General features: G+C 39.5%; 2 protein-coding genes and 1 long non-coding RNA gene across 10 annotated transcripts in view; 1 reads left to right on the top strand and 2 right to left on the bottom strand.

Moving 5' to 3' along the window:
* Positions 1 to 2,135, bottom strand: part of SLC25A27 (solute carrier family 25 member 27) — a 28,343-nt gene extending 26,208 nt beyond the window's left edge. For all 4 annotated transcript variants that reach the window (XM_007193829.3, XM_007193830.2, XM_007193828.3 and 1 more), the window contains exon 1: positions 1,836 to 2,135. In XM_007193829.3, coding sequence (XP_007193891.1) covers positions 1,836 to 1,941 — 106 coding nt within the window. In that variant the 5' untranslated portion in view covers positions 1,942 to 2,135. The remainder of the gene's footprint in view (positions 1 to 1,835) is intronic.
* Positions 2,136 to 2,317: 182 nt separating this feature from the next.
* Positions 2,318 to 20,344, top strand: part of LOC103015178 (24-hydroxycholesterol 7-alpha-hydroxylase) — a 68,678-nt gene continuing 50,651 nt past the window's right edge. For 3 of the 5 annotated variants that reach the window (XM_057555592.1, XM_007193824.2, XM_057555593.1), the window contains exons 1-5: positions 2,389 to 2,754; positions 7,843 to 7,978; positions 10,968 to 11,142; positions 12,656 to 12,805; positions 14,104 to 14,197. In XM_057555592.1, coding sequence (XP_057411575.1) covers positions 2,578 to 2,754; positions 7,843 to 7,978; positions 10,968 to 11,142; positions 12,656 to 12,805; positions 14,104 to 14,197 — 732 coding nt within the window. In that variant the 5' untranslated portion in view covers positions 2,389 to 2,577. The other 2 variants (XM_007193826.2, XM_057555591.1) reach the window with 2 other exon arrangements.
* The window catches only part of LOC130709109 (uncharacterized), a 70,163-nt gene continuing 62,617 nt past the window's right edge, over positions 12,799 to 20,344 (bottom strand). Inside the window, exon 3 of the long non-coding RNA XR_009009604.1 lies at positions 12,799 to 13,978. This is a non-coding gene — a long non-coding RNA (uncharacterized LOC130709109). The remainder of the gene's footprint in view (positions 13,979 to 20,344) is intronic.

Here is a 20,344-nt window from a genome sequence, read left to right as displayed (position 1 = left end):
TATGTGTAGCTTCCTTACAAATACCACCTGTACTTGAAAATTTTTTTCCTAATGATTACATCTTGAATTAGAGCTAGACCTTTTACCGGGAAACAGAGTGAAGCTATCTGGCTCACATAAGGAAGATCAAGCTCATAACTTTATACACACAATGATTCAGATAAGTTCATTAACATTAGTGACATTACATAAGCCTTTTCAGTGACCACCACCTGATACAAAACCCCGTCTCTGTGTTCTCTTTTCCAAGAGAACACAGAGACGGGGGAAGAGAATATTCAGTCTTAACCACTGGTCTTTGGAAAAGTTAATTATCTTGCTGTTAGTTTTTCTAAAACACAAGTTGTGTGCATATAGAGAATTTAAGCATTCCTCTGTTGACATATGAAACCTGAAAAGTCTTAAGATATAGGCACCTCTATATTAGCATAGGTTATGCCTCTTAAAATAATTTTGGTTTTCTTGCTGGTTACTTAATGCTTCAGGTTCCGATCCTAAATCAGTTTGTACTCAAAGCCATCTCATATTTTGATTCCCCTTCCCCCATACAATTCTCCACGAAATTTTAACAGGAGGAATGTTCCTTTACAAAAGCCATTGGTCACAGGGGGAACATCAGGTTAAAAAAAAACAAAACAAAACAAAACCGGAAACATACCTAATCATTTAGCAATCTGCTTTTAAATTTTTTTTAAGTTAATGAATTGTATTTCAGTAAAAACAATGAATAATAAAAATTCGCCATCAGCTTTGGGAGAAGAGAAAGAAAAAAACAGAGGGTCCAAAGGGCAAGAGTGGAGGAGCACAAAGGGCAAACAACAGATCATGTTCTGGCTCTGCTGGAAATACAAAGTAAACTCATTTTAGAACAGGACAAACTAACATTTACACATCCAAGCTATTCCTTTTTTTTTTTTTTAATGGGCAAGAAGATGAAAGGGTAATCTTAAAATGCACAGTGAGGTCAGGGAAAACACAGGCACTCTAGTCACAAAATTCTTGGAAGAAACACCACCTGTTCTTACAAGGGCATCATAGTTCTACTCTAGGTAGCCCCTTAAGTCTTCTCTGACTTGCTTATGCAGATGTAACTGTTCATCTTCTCTGCTCTTATGATATTTAATAACATCTTCATTATACTAAGTAGCATAATGTAATTGTCTGTCTCTGCATGTCTCCCCACCAGCCTGTAAGAAGGTCAGGGCTGGGTCTTTCGAACTATATCCCTACAGTCTCCAGCACTGTCATAATAATGTTGCAATGAGCGGGTGCCTTGCCTTGGGTTTAACGTTTATATATTATTAACTTCTCAGAGTCCTGCAAGGTAAACACAGTATAGATGAATTCCGCTCAAAGAGGTCAACTGGCAAATGCCGAGTGGATGCTCAGTAAGTGATGGGTAACGAACTTAAGTCCCACAGGTTGGGTTCACAACTTGCACCCAAAACACAACGATATAGTGAGGCTGTGTAAGAACACAAATAACAGAGATGACCTCAGTAAAGATGAAAAGTGGACTGGGTTTTAAAAAGGGCATCCTCACGAAAGAGAAAATGATCCCTATATAGGAATGCCAGCTCAGGAAGCTTCTAAAAGGACACATTCAGGCGCAACAGCACACCCGAGGGAGATGAAATTGGAAGGGAGAGACCTTCGTGACCTCCAATCCCTCCTCCTTACAAGGTTGGCCTTGCCCCCACCCTGCCACACCTGCAGGAGAGGTGTGGACCAAGAGGGCTGCATCCACCCAGAAACGAAGCCACCCGCCCGGCCCCCCACCCCCGCGCGACCCCTCGACGACTCGCGGGGGAGGCCCAGGCTGGACGGCCGGGTACCTAGCTCGGCCACGGTGGCCGCGCAGCCCGACAGGAGGAACTTGCTCGCGCGGGGCCATCTCTGGGCGAGCGGCGAGAGCCTCTCCTCATCCTCCGGAGTCGACATTCAGCAGCAGCACGGGAGGACTATACGCCCCTTCTGGCCCGCGCCCCGCGCCGCGGCTGGACTGCCACCCGGCCAGGGCGGCTCCTCCTCAACTGGCGAGCGGCGGGGCGGGGACCATTTCCCTTGCTCGGCTCCGCCAGATGGGCCCAGCGAACCTGCACCCTCTCCCTAGCAGCCTCGGGCTTGAGCAGCCCAGTGGGGTGAGATCGGAAAACAACGCGAAGCCCGCGAGGCTTCTGGGAAATGTAGTCCGCGTGGCTCCGGCCCTCTCGGACCGAGTTCTCTGATTGGTCGCGAACGAGCCGCCCGCCGCGCCACCAGCCCCGGTCTCCATGGCAACAGCGCCACTTCTCCTCCTCCACCCCCTGCGCCCACACCAGCAGGATCCAGCCCCTTCCTTCCGTCCCGCGTGGCCAGAACTTGAAAGAAAAGTGGACGTAGGAGGGAGTGATGATGCAAAAGTTACCCAAAAATTGGGGCGGGGAAAGGAGGCTACAGTTAGGAAGGCGAACAAGCTGCAAAAGGAGCAGCGGAAAGTTGGGAGGTCGGGAGGGTGCCCTGTTCCGGGGGAAGGAGCAAGTACCACAGCAGCAAGACTTTTCCCTTCTCTGATTCAGGAAGGTGCTAGACAAAAACATGGAATTCATTTCCCCAACAGTGGTTATAATCTTAGGTTGTGTTGCTCTTTTATTATTTCTTCAGTGGAAGAACTTGCGTGGACCCCCGTGCATAGGGGGCTGGATTCCTTGGATTGGAGCTGGATTTGAGTTTGGAAAAACCCCTCTACAATTTATAGAGAAAGCAAGAATCAAGGTATGTGCCCTTAGCAGGTGGGGTTTCAGGAAGAGGTAATGTTTTCTTTTTTATTTTCTTTCATTGTATCTCAAGTGCAATGTTAGAACATGGGGAACCTACCTGCTGCCCACAATTAAACGATCTAGCCACTTATGAATTCCTCAGCTAACAATGAACAACTGTGTCTTATGCAAGGTTTTTCGAAAGAAATAGGTTTTCATCAGTTATGAAGTACAAGGCAGCTTGTAACTGCCTTTTTGGAAGTAGAGATTAATTTAAAAGTGCTAGTTACTTCATCGTAGCTAAAAAATCCTAAGTGTATACATATTAACTAAATGCTTGCAATAATTGGGAAGACAGAAGCGTAATACAAGTAATTTCAATTTGCTTAATAAATTCGTATCCAAATCAAGAGTTAACATCAGGCTATTGTAAAAACTGCTTGCAAATTCAGTCTTTACAAATATAGTGGGCACTATATTTTCAGCTGGTGTTGTTATTTGGTGATGATGAGATCCATTTTCACTGCCCACTAAGGATATTAGTAATTGTTGTTGCACTACATATTTTTGTCTTTAAAATAGCTTTTAAATATATCTTTCAAAAATAGTACATAGGTTACTGCTATTTTTTTTTTCTTTATTTCAATGGACATTCTTGTGTGTATGCTCCTGTGTGTGTTTGTACTTTTTGCACTTACCTGATTGTTTCATCACAATAACTTCCTAAAAGTGAAATTGCCCAAAGGACATTAAATTGTTTATATTATTGTGTTACTCTTGCAAAAGGATGTACGAATCCTTTTTCCTTTTCTTTTCCTTTTTCTTTTCCTTTGAGTGTAGGGGACTGCCTCACTCTTCATATCCTGGACCACACTAAGTACCATAATTCTTGCTAGTTTGATAGATGAAAAATATTATCTTTTTTTTTTAGAAGTCTCTAACCATTCTTTATTTTTCAATACTCACACAGTTTATACTCAAGATTGTATTTTTGAAGATCTTAGGGGAAAATATTATCTTTTAAAGAAATACTTCTTTGTCTCCCATAGCCTTCCTTAGGTATATGATTTTGATAAGTCTTAAGGAATGTTTCTAAAAGCTTGTCTCAGAAGGTCAAGCACGGTCACAAAGATTATTCTGTTTTCTTCTAAAAGGTTTATAGTTTTGCATTTTACATTTAGGTCTATGATCCACTTAGAGTTAGTTTTTTTGTAAGGTGTACATAAGGGCTGAGTTTCAACTGGACCTCTGGATGTCCAATTGTTCTAGTATAATTACTTGAAGGACTTTCCTTTCCTCATTGAGTTGCCTTTGCAGCTTTTCAAAGATTAACTGACCATATATGTGTAGATCTATGTCTAGCCTTTCTATCCTATTCCATTGATTTATATGTCCACTCCTTTGTTAATACTGCACTGTCTTAAATACTACAGCTTTATGGTAAATCTTTAAATCAGGTAGTGAAAGTTCATGTTTTTTTGTCATTGATGTGGCATTCAAGATTATATGCATTTTAATATAAATTTTAGAGTTGGCTTGCCAATATCTATAATAAAGACTGTTGGAAGAATGTTTGGAAGTTTGTTAAGTCTATGGAAAAATTGAGGGAGAATTGACTTTTTAATGATATAATGTCTTCTAATCTACGAATGCTGTATACCTCTCCTGTTTATTTAGCTATATAATTTCTTTTAGAAATATTCTGTAGTTTTCAGTGATGGGGTCTTGCCTGTGATTGTTAATTATTTTCTGAAGTATTTTATATTCTTTTTTTTTTTTTGCCAGGGAAGCCCTTAGGCCAATGTTTCTTTTATATTTTATATTCTTGAGGCTATTGTAGATACAATTGTTTTCATTTTTGTTTTCCAGTGGTATCCCTCTGGCACATAAAAGACACAACTGTTTTTATATATTAACTTTGTATCCTGTGATCTTGCCAAATTCACTTATTAGTTCCAGTAGTTACTTTGTAGATTTCTTAGGATTTTTATACGTACACAATATGTCCTACAAACAGATAAATTTATTTCCTGTTTTCTGATCTCTATGCCTTTTATTTCTTTTTTCTTGCATAAATAAAGAGGGACTTCTAATATATTGTTGAATAAAGTGGTGTGCATAGACAAGCTTGTCTTTTTTCCTAATATTAGGGGAAAAGTGTTCAATGTTTCACCATTAAATTTCTTATTATCTGTAGATTTTTTCACAGGTGCCTATTTCAGTCCTGACCTTGATCGATACTCAGAATTCACAGATGCCACCAGGGAAATAAATCATGACCTATTGTCTGTTCACTTCTACACACTTCTCTGTGGAGCTTTAATCCATTTAGTTCGTATTGTTTCCCCAACTCTCTGATGCCTTTAAAAATATGATCTTTTTAATCTATCCCTCTTTTCTCTCATCCTACACAGAAACAGAAGCATCTGCATGTTTTAAAAGCTGCAAAATATTCCCTGAATCATATTTCACTTATACAGTCACCTAATGATTGGCATGGTTTGTTTTCCATATTTTACTATTGTAAATAATGTAGCAACAAATGTCATTTCTATGTGGGCAAGTGTATCTATGGAGTAAATTATCAGATTCAAAGTGTAAATGTATTTTTTAATTTAATTTTTATTTTATATTAGAGTATAGTTGATTTACAATGTTGTGTTAGTTTCAGGTGTACAGCAAAGTGATTCAGTTATACATATGCATATATCCATTCTTTTTCAGATTCTTTTCCCATGTAGGTTATTACAGATTATTGAGAATACATTTGTAACTTAGAGGGAAATGGGAAACTTTGTGAGTGTTTTGAGCAGAGGAGTGATGTCATGTGATTTAAATTTTAAAGGGTCATTTTGGGCACTCTGTTAAAAACAGGAACATAAAACTAAAAGAAAAGATAATTCGAAGGTTTTGGCAAGAATTCAAGCTTGAGATCTTGGTGGCTTGTACCATGGTGATAGCAGTGGAAGTTTGAGAAGTGGCTGGATCTCTTTTGAAGGTGGAAGCAGCAGGATTTACTGGTGGATGGAATGTGGTGTGTGAAAGAATGAAAAGGGGCAAAGGTGGCTCCAAGCAGTTAGACTTGAGAAACTAGAACATGGACTCAGTATCGAGTGAGATGATCAAGATTGCCTACAATGTGGCCCGAGTGCCTATATGTATTACCAAAGGCCACTTTCCTAATGGAAAGTTAAGAATTCTCATTTGAACAAACCTTCAACGATGAAAACGACTCATCTTCTTCTAAGTACTGATTAATAAACAATACCAGGTAGGGAATATTGGGAAGCAATGTAGATGTCTGGATCACTAGTGGAAGAAAATGAGACTTCACTATTTGGGGTATCAATGATTATTGGGTCCACAGTTGCCTGATGGCATCCAATATTGTGTCACAGGAACTATCACGTGCCATTGCATGCAGATCTGGAAATGACTGTAATATTGAAGTACTGATGAACCTAAATGATATTTCAAGATATTTATCATAACTGTAATGGGATATAAAAGTATGGGTGGTTTTTCCAAAAATGTACATGTTGGATGTGGTCTGGGAAAGTCAGTACAGCCATAGGAGGAAATGAGAATGAGACTTGGAAGGAGGAAGGTTATTCTACTCACAGGTCCAAGGGGGTCACTGCACGCCATGCAGGGCCACAGGGGAAAGCACCCTGTCAGGAGGCAAAAGATGGGAGCAAGAGAAAGCGCTGCCCAGAGCCTTTATTGGGGTTTGCTCAGGAAAGGCAAGGCAAGGCAGGGTAAACAATTTAGGATTGACTAGTTTGAATAATTTCTGAGGGCTTTGGGCTATAAGGTTGGTCTCCAGGTGTCTAGTGCCTCGCCCTGGGATGATTTAGGGCAGGGATAATATTGGCTTGGCATGTGAGAGTTAGATAAGGAAGTGGTTGGGGACACAGACTCAAGATGGGTTGGTTTCCATATGGAAGGCATGCTCCTGGTTGGCTGAGAGTCCTTTGCTCTCTCTAAAAACTGACTAGCCCTGGGAGGGCTGTCTCTACCCAGTAGTGAGGACACCGAAGCTGAGCATCAAGAATAAGAAGATATAGCTAATATAATTGGCCCTATGATAGATGGATGCCAAATAGACACCAAATCTAAGAAAGTACAATTGGAACAGTATGTTCTTTTGAGGATAGAGTCGTGGGGAAGGTTGTGGTGTATTGCCTCCATTCATAATTGAAGAAAATGTTACATTATAATCAGAGGCCAGTGAAAATCATGATATATTTTTCTCCAAATAAAGTCATGGACTCCCTAAAACCAAACCAAACTCTGCACTGGAGGATGACTGTAGGTTCCTAGGAGTGATCTGATAGAAAAGGCAAAACTGATGGTGTAGGAGAGAGAAGGCGTACACATAGACCAAAGAGAGAGTGTGGAACCTGTAACACAAGTGAAGGAGGGTGGGCATTTCCCAGGGGCAAGACCCTCCGTCTGTGTTAACTCAAGGGGAGGCATGGAGAATGGGTACAAATGGGTACAGTTGTCTGCAAGCTCTGGCGGTGGGAAGCTGAGTGCTCATTTTCCCAGTGAGTTACAAAGCAGGAACACCTTCTCAGAGTGGAGAGGGTTGGGCTAGGTGAACAAGTGAGTCATTGTGGAAAGTGAGAAAGTGAACACATTACAGAAATTTCGGTATTGCAGGACATTGTTGAGTGACTACAGACTGAAGGTGAAATCAGTCAGCAGTTTATCCTTTTCTTGAACAAAGTTCAACCATAGGTTGTTTATAACCCTCCTGATATCTTGAAAACAGTGCTCAAATATCACAGTGTTTGATATAATTTCCAATCATTATTTCTAATTATTATTTCTACTACCAGAAAGGAAGGTACAAGCAAATAATAGCATTATCAAAAGGAAGGTTAAATATTACAACAGAGTAAATTAGGATTTTTATAATTGAGATTTTGCTCAGTCAAAATTTATAATTATTATATATAATCATAATAGTTTTTATCTTGACTGTGAATTCAGCATTGGGGTTCTTGAGGAACACTGTCTTAAGCATAACCCATGGTCCAGTAACTTATTTATTAGAAATGCTTACTAATATGATCTGTATTTATGTGTTTTCTTTCAGTATGGACCGATATTTACAATCGTTGCTATGGGCACCCGAATGACCTTTGTTACTGAAGAAGAGGGAATTAATGTGTTTCTAAAATCCAAAGAAGTAAATTTTGAACTAGCAGTGCAAACTCCCGTCTATCGTACAGGTAAACAGTATTTGCAGATAGTTCATTTGAAATACAACATGAAATCCAAGCGCAGTTTTCGGTAACAATCACATCTTCACTCCTCTATCAAGAATGAGGCAGGCCCATTATTTTGTTCTTTAGAGTAGGGATAGAAAAGAGTGTGTGATGAATTTGGCCCTTGTAAAACAAATTATTGGCAACCTCAAACACTTGGATCTCAATTAGACATGCGTAAGAGATGAGGTCACCTCACTGATGTTTACTTGGGAAAATACTGGCATCTGCAGCCTGTTGCAGCTCCCAAAATGTCACTAACTCCGCTCTGCCGCTGTGTATACAGTGTTCTACAGGCTATAGCTCTTGGCTTGATCTCATGTTGCTACTCTGCTCCTTGAAAGTAGAACTGCACTGCTTAGTAAGCGCTTTACTATGGCATTCCCTGACATAGTCCACAGGGTTAGTGGGGCTTAGCTTCATATAATTGGTGCCCTTTCTTTCTCCATCCTCAGAGACTGCTGGACTGAATTTGTCAGCATGCTTCCAGTGTGACTGTCTGCCTTTCTTTTCTTTTTTTTAAAATAAATTTATTTATTTTATTTGTTTTATTTTTGGCTGCGTTGGGTCTTCGTTGCTGTGCGTGGGCTTTTCTCTAGCTGCGGCGAGCAGGGGCCACTCTTCGTTGCGGTTCGCAGGCTTCTCATTGTGGTGGCTTCTCTTGTTGCAGAGCACGGTCTCTAGGCACGCGGGCTCAGTAGTTGTGGCTCGCGAGCTCTAGAGCGCAGGCCCAGTAGTTGTGGCGCATGGGCTTAGCTGCTCTGTGGCATGTGGGAACTTCCTGGACCAGGGCTCGAACCCGTGTCCCCTGCATTGGCAAGCAAACTCAACCACTGCACCACCAGGGAAGCCCATGTCTGCCTTTATTTCTTCCCAGGCTGCAGACATGCATGTTGAGGCCATTTGTCCTCCCAAGAATGCAGAGCTGGTTCATTTTGTGCCTGGTTCTTTTCTCTGCTTTCACAATGTCTGTGCTTGCTTCTACCATCTTTTTTCTTTTTGCTTCCCTTTTCCCTTAGGTTCATTTTCATATAGCTTCTTCTTAGGCATTTCTTGCCATTAAGACAAAAAGTTTGTTTTCAAGGCTGTCAGTTGATCAATAGCATGATTATTGTTTCTTGTTGCTTGCATGAAAAATCACAACATGTTGGTTAAATTTTTTTGACTCTTTAATGCTTCTTGATATTTAGACTATGGAATTCCAGATCAAAGAAATACAAATATTTTGAAGACTCTTGATCTGTAAATTCACATATTCCTTGAGAAAAATATACCAACTTACTCACCTATCATAGGTGTATTGCAGTGATCACATTTTTTCACCTCTGCCTCCCCTGGGGACTTGCATGCTTAAATATTTCTATTTAACAGATGAAATATCTTAATATTTACTCTTGAGCCAGCTTCCCATTCCTTTCAATTATTCCCCTACCACAGAGACAATGCATGCTCAGGAAATCCACAAATTATTTTTCATTAACTTATACAAAATGTATCCTACATGTAATAGGATGATGAAATATAAAATTAAAAATTATTTTTTGGAAAACTTACTTTGAAGACAATAAAAGAGGATTAAAGAAAAATATAAAGGATAGTGTAATGAGTTTAAAAATTCATACTCTTAGCACCCAACCAGACCAGGTGTGAGTATCATGAAAGGAGCATGAACACTAAGATAAAGGAAACGGTGGGGCTAAAGCTGTTCTTGGGGTTAGGAAAGCCCTGCTGGTGGAGGTGATATTCAAGAAGACACTTGAAGGAGAGAAGAAGTTAGCAGAAGAAATGTATGGCTTGTAGGTGGCAGGGGGATAGGGGTGGGGAGGGTGAGATCAGTCAAGTAGAGAACATTCTGAGCAGATAGAAGAGCTCATGAAAATGCTGAGATGTGTAAAAGAGTGTGTGTTTTCAGTATACCTGGGATATATGTTTGGAGGGAGAAAGGGCTAGCAATGTCACTGTAGAGCTGGAAAGAGGGTAGAACGCCTTGTAAACTTTGTTAAGGATAGGAAGCCAATGAAAAGTTTTAAACATGGAAATAAAATCACCAGATTTGTGTTTCCCAGAGGCTTCCTTAATCACCCCCATACAAATCATCCCTTAAAGTGCATTACCCTACGGACTTTCACTATCTCACAGTCTATGTTGGATCTTCACCTACTTTTATTTGCAGGAGGTGATTCTATGTACTAGGTGAACTTTGGCTCTAGTCTCTGCTGATCAAGGAATAGAGAGGGAGGTCTATTGACTGTTTGCTTCAAGAAGTGGTTGCATAATTCAAAGAGTCGTGTACCACAATGTTCATTGCAGCTCTGTTTACAATAGCCAGGACATGGAAGCAACCTAAGTGTCCATCGACAGATGAATGGATAAAGAAGATGTGGCACATATATACAATGGAATATTGCTCAGCCATAAAAAGAAACGAAATTGAGTTATTTGTAGTGAGGTGGATGGACCTAGAGTCTGTCATACAGAGTGAAGTAAGTCAGAAAGAGAAAAACAAATACCGTATGCTAACACATATATATGGAGTCTAAAAAAAAAAATGGTTATGAAGAACCTAGGGGCAGGATAGGAATAAAGACGCAGATGTAGAGAATGGACTTGAGGACGTGGGGCGGGGGAAGGGTAAGCTGGGATGAAGTGAGAGAGTGGCATGGACATATGTACACTACCAAATGTAAAATAGATAGCTAGTGGGAAGCAGCTGCATAACACAGGGAGATCAGCTCGGTGCTTTGTGACCACCTAGAGGGGTGAGATAGGGAGGGTGGGAGGGAGACGCAAGAGGGATGGGGTATGGAGATATATGTATATGTATAGCTGATTCACTTTGTTATACAGCAGAAACTAACACAACATTGTAAAGCAATTATACTCCAATAAAGATGTTAAAAAAAAAAAAAAAGAAGTGGTTGCTTCTTTTGAAAAGCGTTTTCTCTGTTTATAGCATCAATCCCAAAGAATATCTTTTTAAAACTGCATGAGAAACTTTATATCATGGTGAAAGGGAAAATGGGGACTTTCAACCTATATCGATTCACTGGACAGTTGACTGAAGAATTACACGAACAGCTGGAGAATTTAGGCCCTCATGGGACCATGGACCTGAACAACTTAGTGAGGTAAATAGATGCCTTATTATTTAATTTTGTTTTTTATTTTTTTGGAATAAAAAATATTTGAAGCCTATACATTGGACTTCACAAATTATCTGGTGGATTAATGAAGTCTATCTAGCTAGGCAATTAAAAGATGCTATTAGTCTTTTAAATTCTGATTAATGGGCAGTTTTCAGTTAGCACTTCAAGTTGAAGGTAGGCAAATAGGCCAATAGAATCATTTTAACACGTTTATAATAATTTCTCCCTAGTCATTCCTTACGATTTTGTATGCGCTACATGGATTTTCCTCCTATAATTGTCATGCATCCATCAGAATTTTGATAAAACATTCAGTGCAATTTGTGATCATTAGAAGAAGAGGACACTGAGAGGAGAGGGAAGAGGATAGAATCAGAAAGTAGATGACAAGGGTCCAGGAGATGTCTGTGAGACTTGACAAGGTGACTGAGGCAAATCCACCGTGAGCCTCAGGACTGAGCCCAGGTCCTCTGAGAGGGGAGGTACTGAGAGGCAAGCGAGACAGGAGAGGACAGGTGGGGGGAACCACATAGCACTCAGCCATGTTCTGGAGCTTTCTGGCAAACGTAAGGGCTTAGCAGGGAGCTGGGAGAAGAATTCCCCGCACACGCAGGGCGATTTGGTAAATCGAAGTTACCCAGGAGGCACTTTTCCATCTCAGTGGGATGCTGGAGGCATGACCAACCATCCAGACTCAAAAACACAGCAACATGGAATAGTTTGTTAGGGTTCCAGAGAGAGAGGAAAACTAAAAACAAAAACAAGCAAGCAACCAACCAAACTTTTAACATGCCCAATATCTACAACAAAACAAAGCAAATTCTTGAATGACTTTGAAACTTTGAGGGAAAGGAGATCCTGAGAAATTTTTGTGAGGAAATGATGGTGAATAAAAATGGAATAAACAGTACTTAGTGTTACTAACCTGGGGCATATTAACAATCTCTGATATTCCTTTATTTAAGGACCCCACAGAAATCATTTTATTCACCTGAGGGAAAACTTGCTGATTATACATACTATATTTCAGTCTTTTGGTATAGTTCAAAGTTATAGGATCCTGGGCGATACTAGGAATTTGGTGACTAATATTGCCCTTGATTCTTTGTTTGGTTATTTTTGGCTGCTGTCTAAAGGTACGGACTGTATCTCAGTTATTGTTATTATTTGCTAAATAAATGCTTATTGAAATCATATTGAATCAATCTCTTTCTGTGTGTCATCTCCCATTTGTCAGGATCTAACAATACTTGCTTAGAAAGCATTCGAAAATCTTCAGATCAATAAGACCACAATTTCAGTTACCCCTAAGTTATCTTGAGCACAGAAAGCAAATATTAAAACCTTTTAAGAACGACTTTCACCCCCCAAAAAATCTATCACATATGATTGTCTACCCCTAATATATAGCTATTCAATGATGCCTTCTTTTGTATCCTATGCCTTTATTCTGTGGTCATTGGCTCTGACGTTCTATGTGTTTCTATCTTTATAGGCATCTCCTTTACCCGGTCACAGTGAACGTGCTGTTTAAAAAAGGTCTGTTTCCCACAAATGAGAGGAAAATCAGGGAGTTCCATCAGCACTTTCAAGCTTATGATGAAGGTTTCGAATATGGGTCCCAGTTGCCAGAATGTCTCCTCAGGTAGAGCGTTGTTTCCTATGTTAATTCCCCGATCAAGCTCTTCTCAGCTACTCATACATTTCTCTCCTTTCTTTGTTCTAAGTAGCTGTAACAGCAGTTTAAGTGGAAGAGACAGAAGCTATTTCTTATGACCAGAGTTTAGGGGTGTGTGTGTGTGTGTGTGTGTGTGTGTGTGTGTGTGTGTGTGAATTGAGGGAGGAACTGAAGAAGAGAGATGGATTATTTCCTTTTATTCTTATTTTGAGGAACAAAAACAAGAAGGAGAGGGGAGACTATGAGAATGAAATGAAGAATCTATTTTGAGGCCTTTTATGCCATTTACAGCTTATTATTATCACAGTCATTGCTACATCATCAAGTGTGACCTGTGTCAGAATCAGACGTCCTTATTCTCCCTGAGGCAGAAGTAGGTGTGGTCAAATGTATTTCTCACAGTTGGCTCAGATAAAAGTTTATAAAACGGTTTGATTGCAAAGTAACACATGATTTTTTAGTTTCTTGGCAGTTGGTCTGAAATGATGACTGGTCAGAAAAGATTAAAAAGCTTTTAGTCAGTTTGCTTTACCTCACTTAACCCAGCAACGGGTCCCTGTGCTAGATTTTGATCCTGCAGTGACTGACAACAGCCAGAGCAAACTTAGACCAAGCAAATCACGAGCCCTGTTTTCTCTCTCTTTTTTTTAAAAATCAATTTATTTATTTATCTTTGGCTGTGTTGGGTCATCGTTGCTGTGCATGGGCTTTCTCTAGTTGCGGTGAGCAGGGACTACTCTTTGTTGGGGTGTGCGGGCTTCTCACTGCAGTGGATTCTCTTCTTGCGGAGCATGGGCTGTAGGCACGCGGGCTTCAGTAGTTGTGGCACGTGAGCTCAGTAGTTGTGGCTCGCAGGCTCTAGAACGCAGTCTCAGTAGTTGTGGCACATGGGCTTAGTTGCTCCGAGGCATGTGGGATCTTCCTGGACCAGGGATCAAACCCGTGTCCCCTGCATTGGCAGGCGGATCCTTAACCGCTGTGCCACCAGGGAAGTCCCCGAGCCGTGTTTTCTTATTCAATGCCAGCCCTTTAGGAATGCAAATGTTTATTTGCAAAAGATACTAAAATGTAGCTGCCTTGCCCCCTCAATTTTCCTTGTGGACTAATAAGTCTGAAGGTAGACTTCTCATGAAGTTCCAGCTGAAAATGAAGAAGACATTTGGAGAAATAATTAAAATTCCATAGACATAGTCCCTTTTCTGCTGTGACCTGTTACTCCTAGAGTGCTTTCAAATTAATGTATCCACATATTTTTTCTCACCTAGAAACTGGTCAAAATCCAAAAACTGGCTTCTAGCACTTTTTGAGAAAAACATTCCAGATATAAAAACATGCAAATCTGCAAAAGATAATTCCCCGGTAAGTATTCCTTAGCTTTTTTTGCTAAAATACCTGAGATGAAAACAGTCATAAACTACAATTGTTAAAAAAATATTTTTGCTAAAAATCATGAGATGTGTTAGATACCATTTTTGTGCCAACCACTGTGTTGGATGTTTACATACGTTATTTTATTATTGCATCCTCACAGCAGTGAGGGAGATATTAACCCTATTTTACGTAAGAAAAAACTGAGGCTACAGACAACAAAATAACACAACAGTCTGAGGGGTTTTTAAATGATTTATCGATTATACAGTTGGGTGTGTCAACAGTCACAGGTGAGAGTTATGGCAAATTAGGCAAAGATAAGAAAGCTCGACAAAGTTGACTTTTTTCTTGAGGCCACCATGGCTAATTGTTTCTTTCTTCAAATGCAACCAGGTAATGTGGTATAATTTAAAAAGCAACGCCCTGGGAGTCACTGTCCTAAGTGTCCTAGATCTGTGGTTCTCTACACGTGGTCCCTAGACCAATGGTACCAACGTCGCCTGGGAAACCACTGGGAGAAACGCTGGGAGCCCAGCCATCTGGGGTTTTATACACCTTCCAGATGGTTCTGATGCTTGCTAATGAATGGTTCTCAGCCGTGGCCGCTCATTAGAATCTCTGAAAGCTTTTGAAAACTACCTGATTCTCCAGACTCACCCTCTGGAGATTCCTTTTGGCCTGGACTGCCTGGGCTCAAATCCAGTCACCATTGTGTGACCTTGGGCGTGGTACCTAACCTCTTGGCCTCAGTTTTGTCATTCAGTGAGTTAATATTTGTAAAGCACTTGAAACATAGTAAAGACCATGTAAGAGTGTATCATTGTTATCATCATGGAAGAAATCATTTCATATCTTTTAGCATTGAAAGATGATATCAAACATTTTTGTTTGTTTGCATTTAGTTATGATAGCAAGTGTTATCACAAACAACTCTGCTTAACACTGGAGAGGAAGATCACCTTAGAAAAATAGGAATGTGTGAATTTTGGGAATCTCCCTCCGGAATAAAGGGAATAGAAAGCTAGACTGGAATGCCCTTCACTGACAAACGATGGTTCAGCTAAAGAATCTATTTTATAAATGGATCCAGACAAACACATTTTTGTTTGCATTATTTTCCAGGATTTAGAGGTAAAGCCATGTGTGTATAAAAGCTGTACCCAAATAGATCTGTAATCTATGAGCCTAGAAAACAGGGGTTTTAATGCCCCAGTTAAAACTCCCCGCTGACAGTACTTCTAGAATAGCATTTATTTTTCTTACTCTGAAGAAATGAGGCACTTTAATCATAGGTACTCGAACTCCCGCTTTGAATAAAGATAAATTCTGACCTTTGCTGACGCTAATTCAACGTTTATGACCAGGATAGAATTCAGTTTGAACACTCATGAGCTGCGTAACTTCATTTTTAAAAAAATGTTTTGTTTCTGTTTTCCTGCAGCAGTGTTCACACAGAGTTTAAGTTTTTATACCCACAATTTTTTAAAAATGCAAGCTAAGAAGAAAATAAAAGATTCTGTTGTATTTTACTGCATAAGTAGATTTCAACGGCCTAGTTAAGCAAAGGACTGAAGTTTTTTGTTTTTTAAATATTATACACACATTTTATCACATCATAACTTTATCACGTTTCAACATGAGTGATTTCTCCCATGTTATTCTAGATGTAAATTAAACTAGTATTTTCATTTACAATTAAGACTGCACCACAGAATAACATATCAAAAGAATGAAATACATCTATAGGATTTTTCATGAAATATAAACTTTGTACCATAACAACTTGCATTGTAAGTCTGATAGAAACCAGGAGTAAATGAAATTTATACTTATTTTCAAATCTGCTAATCCATTATTACAGAAACAGTAGCAATAAGACATCACTAACGCTTATGGGGTACTTACTCTGTGCCAGGCGTAGTGTTAACACATTTCACAAATTCACTACTCATTTCTTTTTTGCAACAACCTTAATACCTGGAAAACTGGGGATTATTAAAACCAGAAAGCCGGGGATCAGAGTGGTTAAACACTTTTGAAACACTATATGCCTCTGTAAGTAACAGCAACAGCCTCTGTCATGTATTTTCTTTGAGAGTGATGTAATAGGTATTTTCCGTGTTGTAGGATCTGAAGAAAAACCACTGCGTTCTGGTGCAGCGCAGTTCTCTGAGTCCCTAACCCATGAGAGTAAAAGACTGTGTCTCTAAGGGGCAGCATAACCTAGTAGCTAAGATTGTGGGCACTGGAGCCAGGGCCAGCCTTGCAGGCTTCGAATCCCAGCTCAACCATTGACAAGCTGTATGTCACTAGCAAAGTTGCCTAACTTAATCGTGCTTCCACTTCCTCAAATGTGAAATGGTGACAATAACAGATCCACTCCTTGGAGCTGGGGTGAGGAACGAATGCTTAAATACCTGTGAAGCCCTTAAACAGTACTTGCCTTCCAGAGCAGTGACTAGACTTTAGCTACCATTATTTCTGTTACCTAACTTGAATTATTTAAGATTCAAAGTGCACAAGTAACTTAAGGAAAATGTTATAATGTCTGAATTTGTTCCTCGTGATGGGGATGACCATTGGCAAAGGCAAATCTGGGAAGCCTTCCAATGAAGGAAATGCTTTCATGGGATTTGTGTGTTGACTTGAGAGCAGCCATACTAGGTGACCTTGGAGAGGCCCTGATCTGACCTGGCACCGTCCATGTCAAACGTCAGTTCTCTGCATGGTTTTAGAGTATTGCAATATTTATCATATACTGGTTTGGCAATTCCCTTACCTATGATATGTAGGCTGAGAATTTGCATGGCACATGGGGGTAGGGTTTTCTCCTGAATGCTCCAGAGATCTGTGTTTCTGTGTTGTTTGCATTTTCCTAAGAGCAGATGTTTATTAAAAAAAAAAAAAGATTTAAAGATAACATTCGTCAAAATGGTAATGTGTACTAAGTTTTGTTTTAAGTACTTTATAGGAAGTAACTCATTTAATTCTCACAACAGTCCTGTGAGGTAGGGTCCATATTATGACCATTTTACAGATGAGGAAATCGAGACACAGAGAGCTTAAAGTACTTGCCCAAGGTTACCCAGCTATTGAATAACTAAACCAGGTTCCCGTTCCACATGTAAGGATCTTGAAAGTTGCCACTTCATCCTCACACCAAGTAAAAAGCTTAACAGACTGAAAAATCAACAGTTCTTCTTGAAAGAGAGGACACAGGGCAACCTGCTGCCCCCAAGACTAGAGACCAACAGGCAAATACAGGGAGTTGACATTTCCCAGAGCACAGACCTGAGAGTGGAGACTGCCGTGGGAACCTGCGCCAAGGTAGGAAAACCCGAGCTGTAATTAATGAATTGCTAGAGGCTCAGTGCAGACAATTCTCAGAGTTCAAAACTCCACGGGACCCGGGACCTGGTCATAGAGGGGCCTCCACAATACTGTGAAACTTACCTCCAGGAGCTGGACCAGTGAAAAATCCCCTAGGGCTTCTGACAGGGGAAGGGGGAAAAGAACAAGTTTGAAATATGCCAGAGCACTCTGTTCTTAACCAGGCCTGCCCTCAGGGGAAACTAGTTAAACAGAACTTAACCTGCTGGAGGATTATCAGAGCCTAACTGACCTGGGGAAGAGGAGTGTCCAGTTGCAGCCACCTCTAGCCATCCTGTCCCACCTAAGGAGGGAGAATAAGACTGAGAAACCCTTGTGAAGTTCACAGTCCAGAGTCACAGGCTCATGAAAAGACAGAGATCTAATCATAAGACTTGAATGCTTCCCCTCCCCTCACACCTAACCACCACATTACTAAAGACCTATTTATAACCATTCCTTTTACCCAGCACAACATGTCTAGCCATCAAGAAAAAATTACAAGGCATACCGTAAGGCAAAAAGAAACCTCCACAGTTTGAAGAGACAAAGCAAGCATCAGAACCATTCATGGCCGGGATGTTAGAATTAACAGATTGGGACTTTAAAAAAATATATGATTAATATGCTAATGACTCTAAATGATAAAGTAGGCAGCATGCAAGAACAGATGGACAATGTAAGCAGAGAGATGGAAATCCTAGGAAAGAACCAAAATGAAATGCTAGATAGAGATTTAAAAAAAAACCAAGTGACAGAAATGAAGAATGCTTTTCATGGACTTATTAGTAGACTGGACACAGCTGAAGAAAGAATCTCTGAGCTAGAGGAGATTCAGTCCTTGAAAACCAAAAAGCAAAGAGAATGAAGGCATAAAAAACAAAAATAGAACAGAATATTCAAGGACTGCGGGAAAACTACCGAAGGTGTAACATTCGTGGAATGGGTATACCAGAAAAAGAAGAAAGAGAGATGGGAACAGGAGAAATACTTGACACAATAATGACTGAGAATTTCTCCCAAATTAATGTCAGACACCAAACCATAGATCTTGGAAGCTCAGAGAACACCAATCAAGTAAACACCAAAAAAACTACACCTCAGCATATCATTTTTAAATTACAGAAAATCAAAGATTTTAAAAATACTGAAAGAAGCCAGAGGGAGAAAAACAAACAGAAAAACAAAGCAAAAATCCCACTATACCTATAGAAGAACAAAGATATGAATTACATCTGACTTCTCCTCAGAAACCATGCAAGCAAGAAGAGAGTGGAGTGAAATATTTAGTGTTGAGAGAGGAATAAACATCAACCTAGGACACTGCACTCTGTGAAATTATCCTTCAGAAGTGAAGGAGAAATAGAGTCTTCTTCAGACAAACAAAAATTGAGGGAATTTTCTTGCCAGTAGACCTGCCTTATAAGAAATGCTGAAAGAAATTCTTCAGAGAGAAGGAAAATGATATAGGTCAGAAACCCAGATCTCTATAAAGAAAGAAAGAGCACCAAAGAAGGAATAAGTAGAGGTGAAAAAAGAAACTTATTTTTTTCTATTCTTAATTGATCTAACAGTTCAAATTGATATCAAATTGATAACAGTTTGTTCAGATAATAAAATAGCAACAATATATTCAATTATATATGCTTATGTGTATATTATATGTATATACATGTGTATATGTGTACTTATGTGTGCTTATGTGTAAGTGAAATGAATGATAGAAATGATACAGGGACAGGAGGGAGGAATTAGGATTATTTTGTTACTAGAAGGTACTTACACTACCTGTGAAGTGGTACAGTATTTTTAAATGGACTTGGATTAGTTGTAAATGTATATTACAGACTCTAGGGCAACCACTAATAAAAATAAAAATTGAAGTATAACTTGATATGCTAAGAAAGGAGAGAAAATGGAATCATATAAAATGCTCAATTAAAATCACAAAAGGCAGGAAAATGGTGGAATACGAAAATAAGAACAAAGAATAAGGGCAGCAAATAGAATACAGTAACAAATATGGTAGATAGTAATCCAACTATATCAGTAATCACTTTGAATGTCAGTGGCCTAAATGCACCAATTAAAAGACAGAGATTGTCACAGTGGATCTAAAAACATGACCCAACTATATGTTGTCTACAAGAAACCCACTTTAAATATAAGGACACTTTATATTTAATATAGATTAAAAGTAAACAGATGTAGAAAAACATAACGTGCTAACACCAATCAAAAGAAAGCAGGAGGAGCTATATTACTTTCAGACAGAGCAGACTTCAAAGGAAGGAAACTTATCAGGCATAACGAAGGACATTACATAATGACAATGAGTTCAGTCCTCCAAGAAGACATAACAGTTCTTAATGTGTATGTACCTAGCAACAGAGTGTCAAACTACATGAGACAAAAATTGATGGAACTTCAAACAGAAATAGATGAATCTACTGTCACAGTTGGAAACTTTAACACCCCTCTCTCAGAAATGGACACATCCAACAGACAGAAATCAATAAGGACATAATTGAACTCAGCAACACCATGAATCAACTGGATATAATTAATTAAGACTACTTAATCCAACAACAGCAGAATACACATTTTTTTCTCAAGCTTATATGGAATATTCACCAAAAAAACCACATTCTGGGTCATTAAACACACCTTAACAAATTTATAAGAATAGAAATCATATAATGTCTGTTCTCAGACCACAGTGGAATTAAACTAGAAATCAATAACAGAAAGATAACTGGAAAATCC

This window comes from Balaenoptera acutorostrata, chromosome 10 (genome assembly GCF_949987535.1).
Source record: "Balaenoptera acutorostrata chromosome 10, mBalAcu1.1, whole genome shotgun sequence".
NCBI lineage: Eukaryota > Metazoa > Chordata > Mammalia > Artiodactyla > Balaenopteridae > Balaenoptera > Balaenoptera acutorostrata.
Note: the sequence above shows the minus strand (reverse complement) of the source record. Positions and strands in the feature narration are given on the sequence as shown.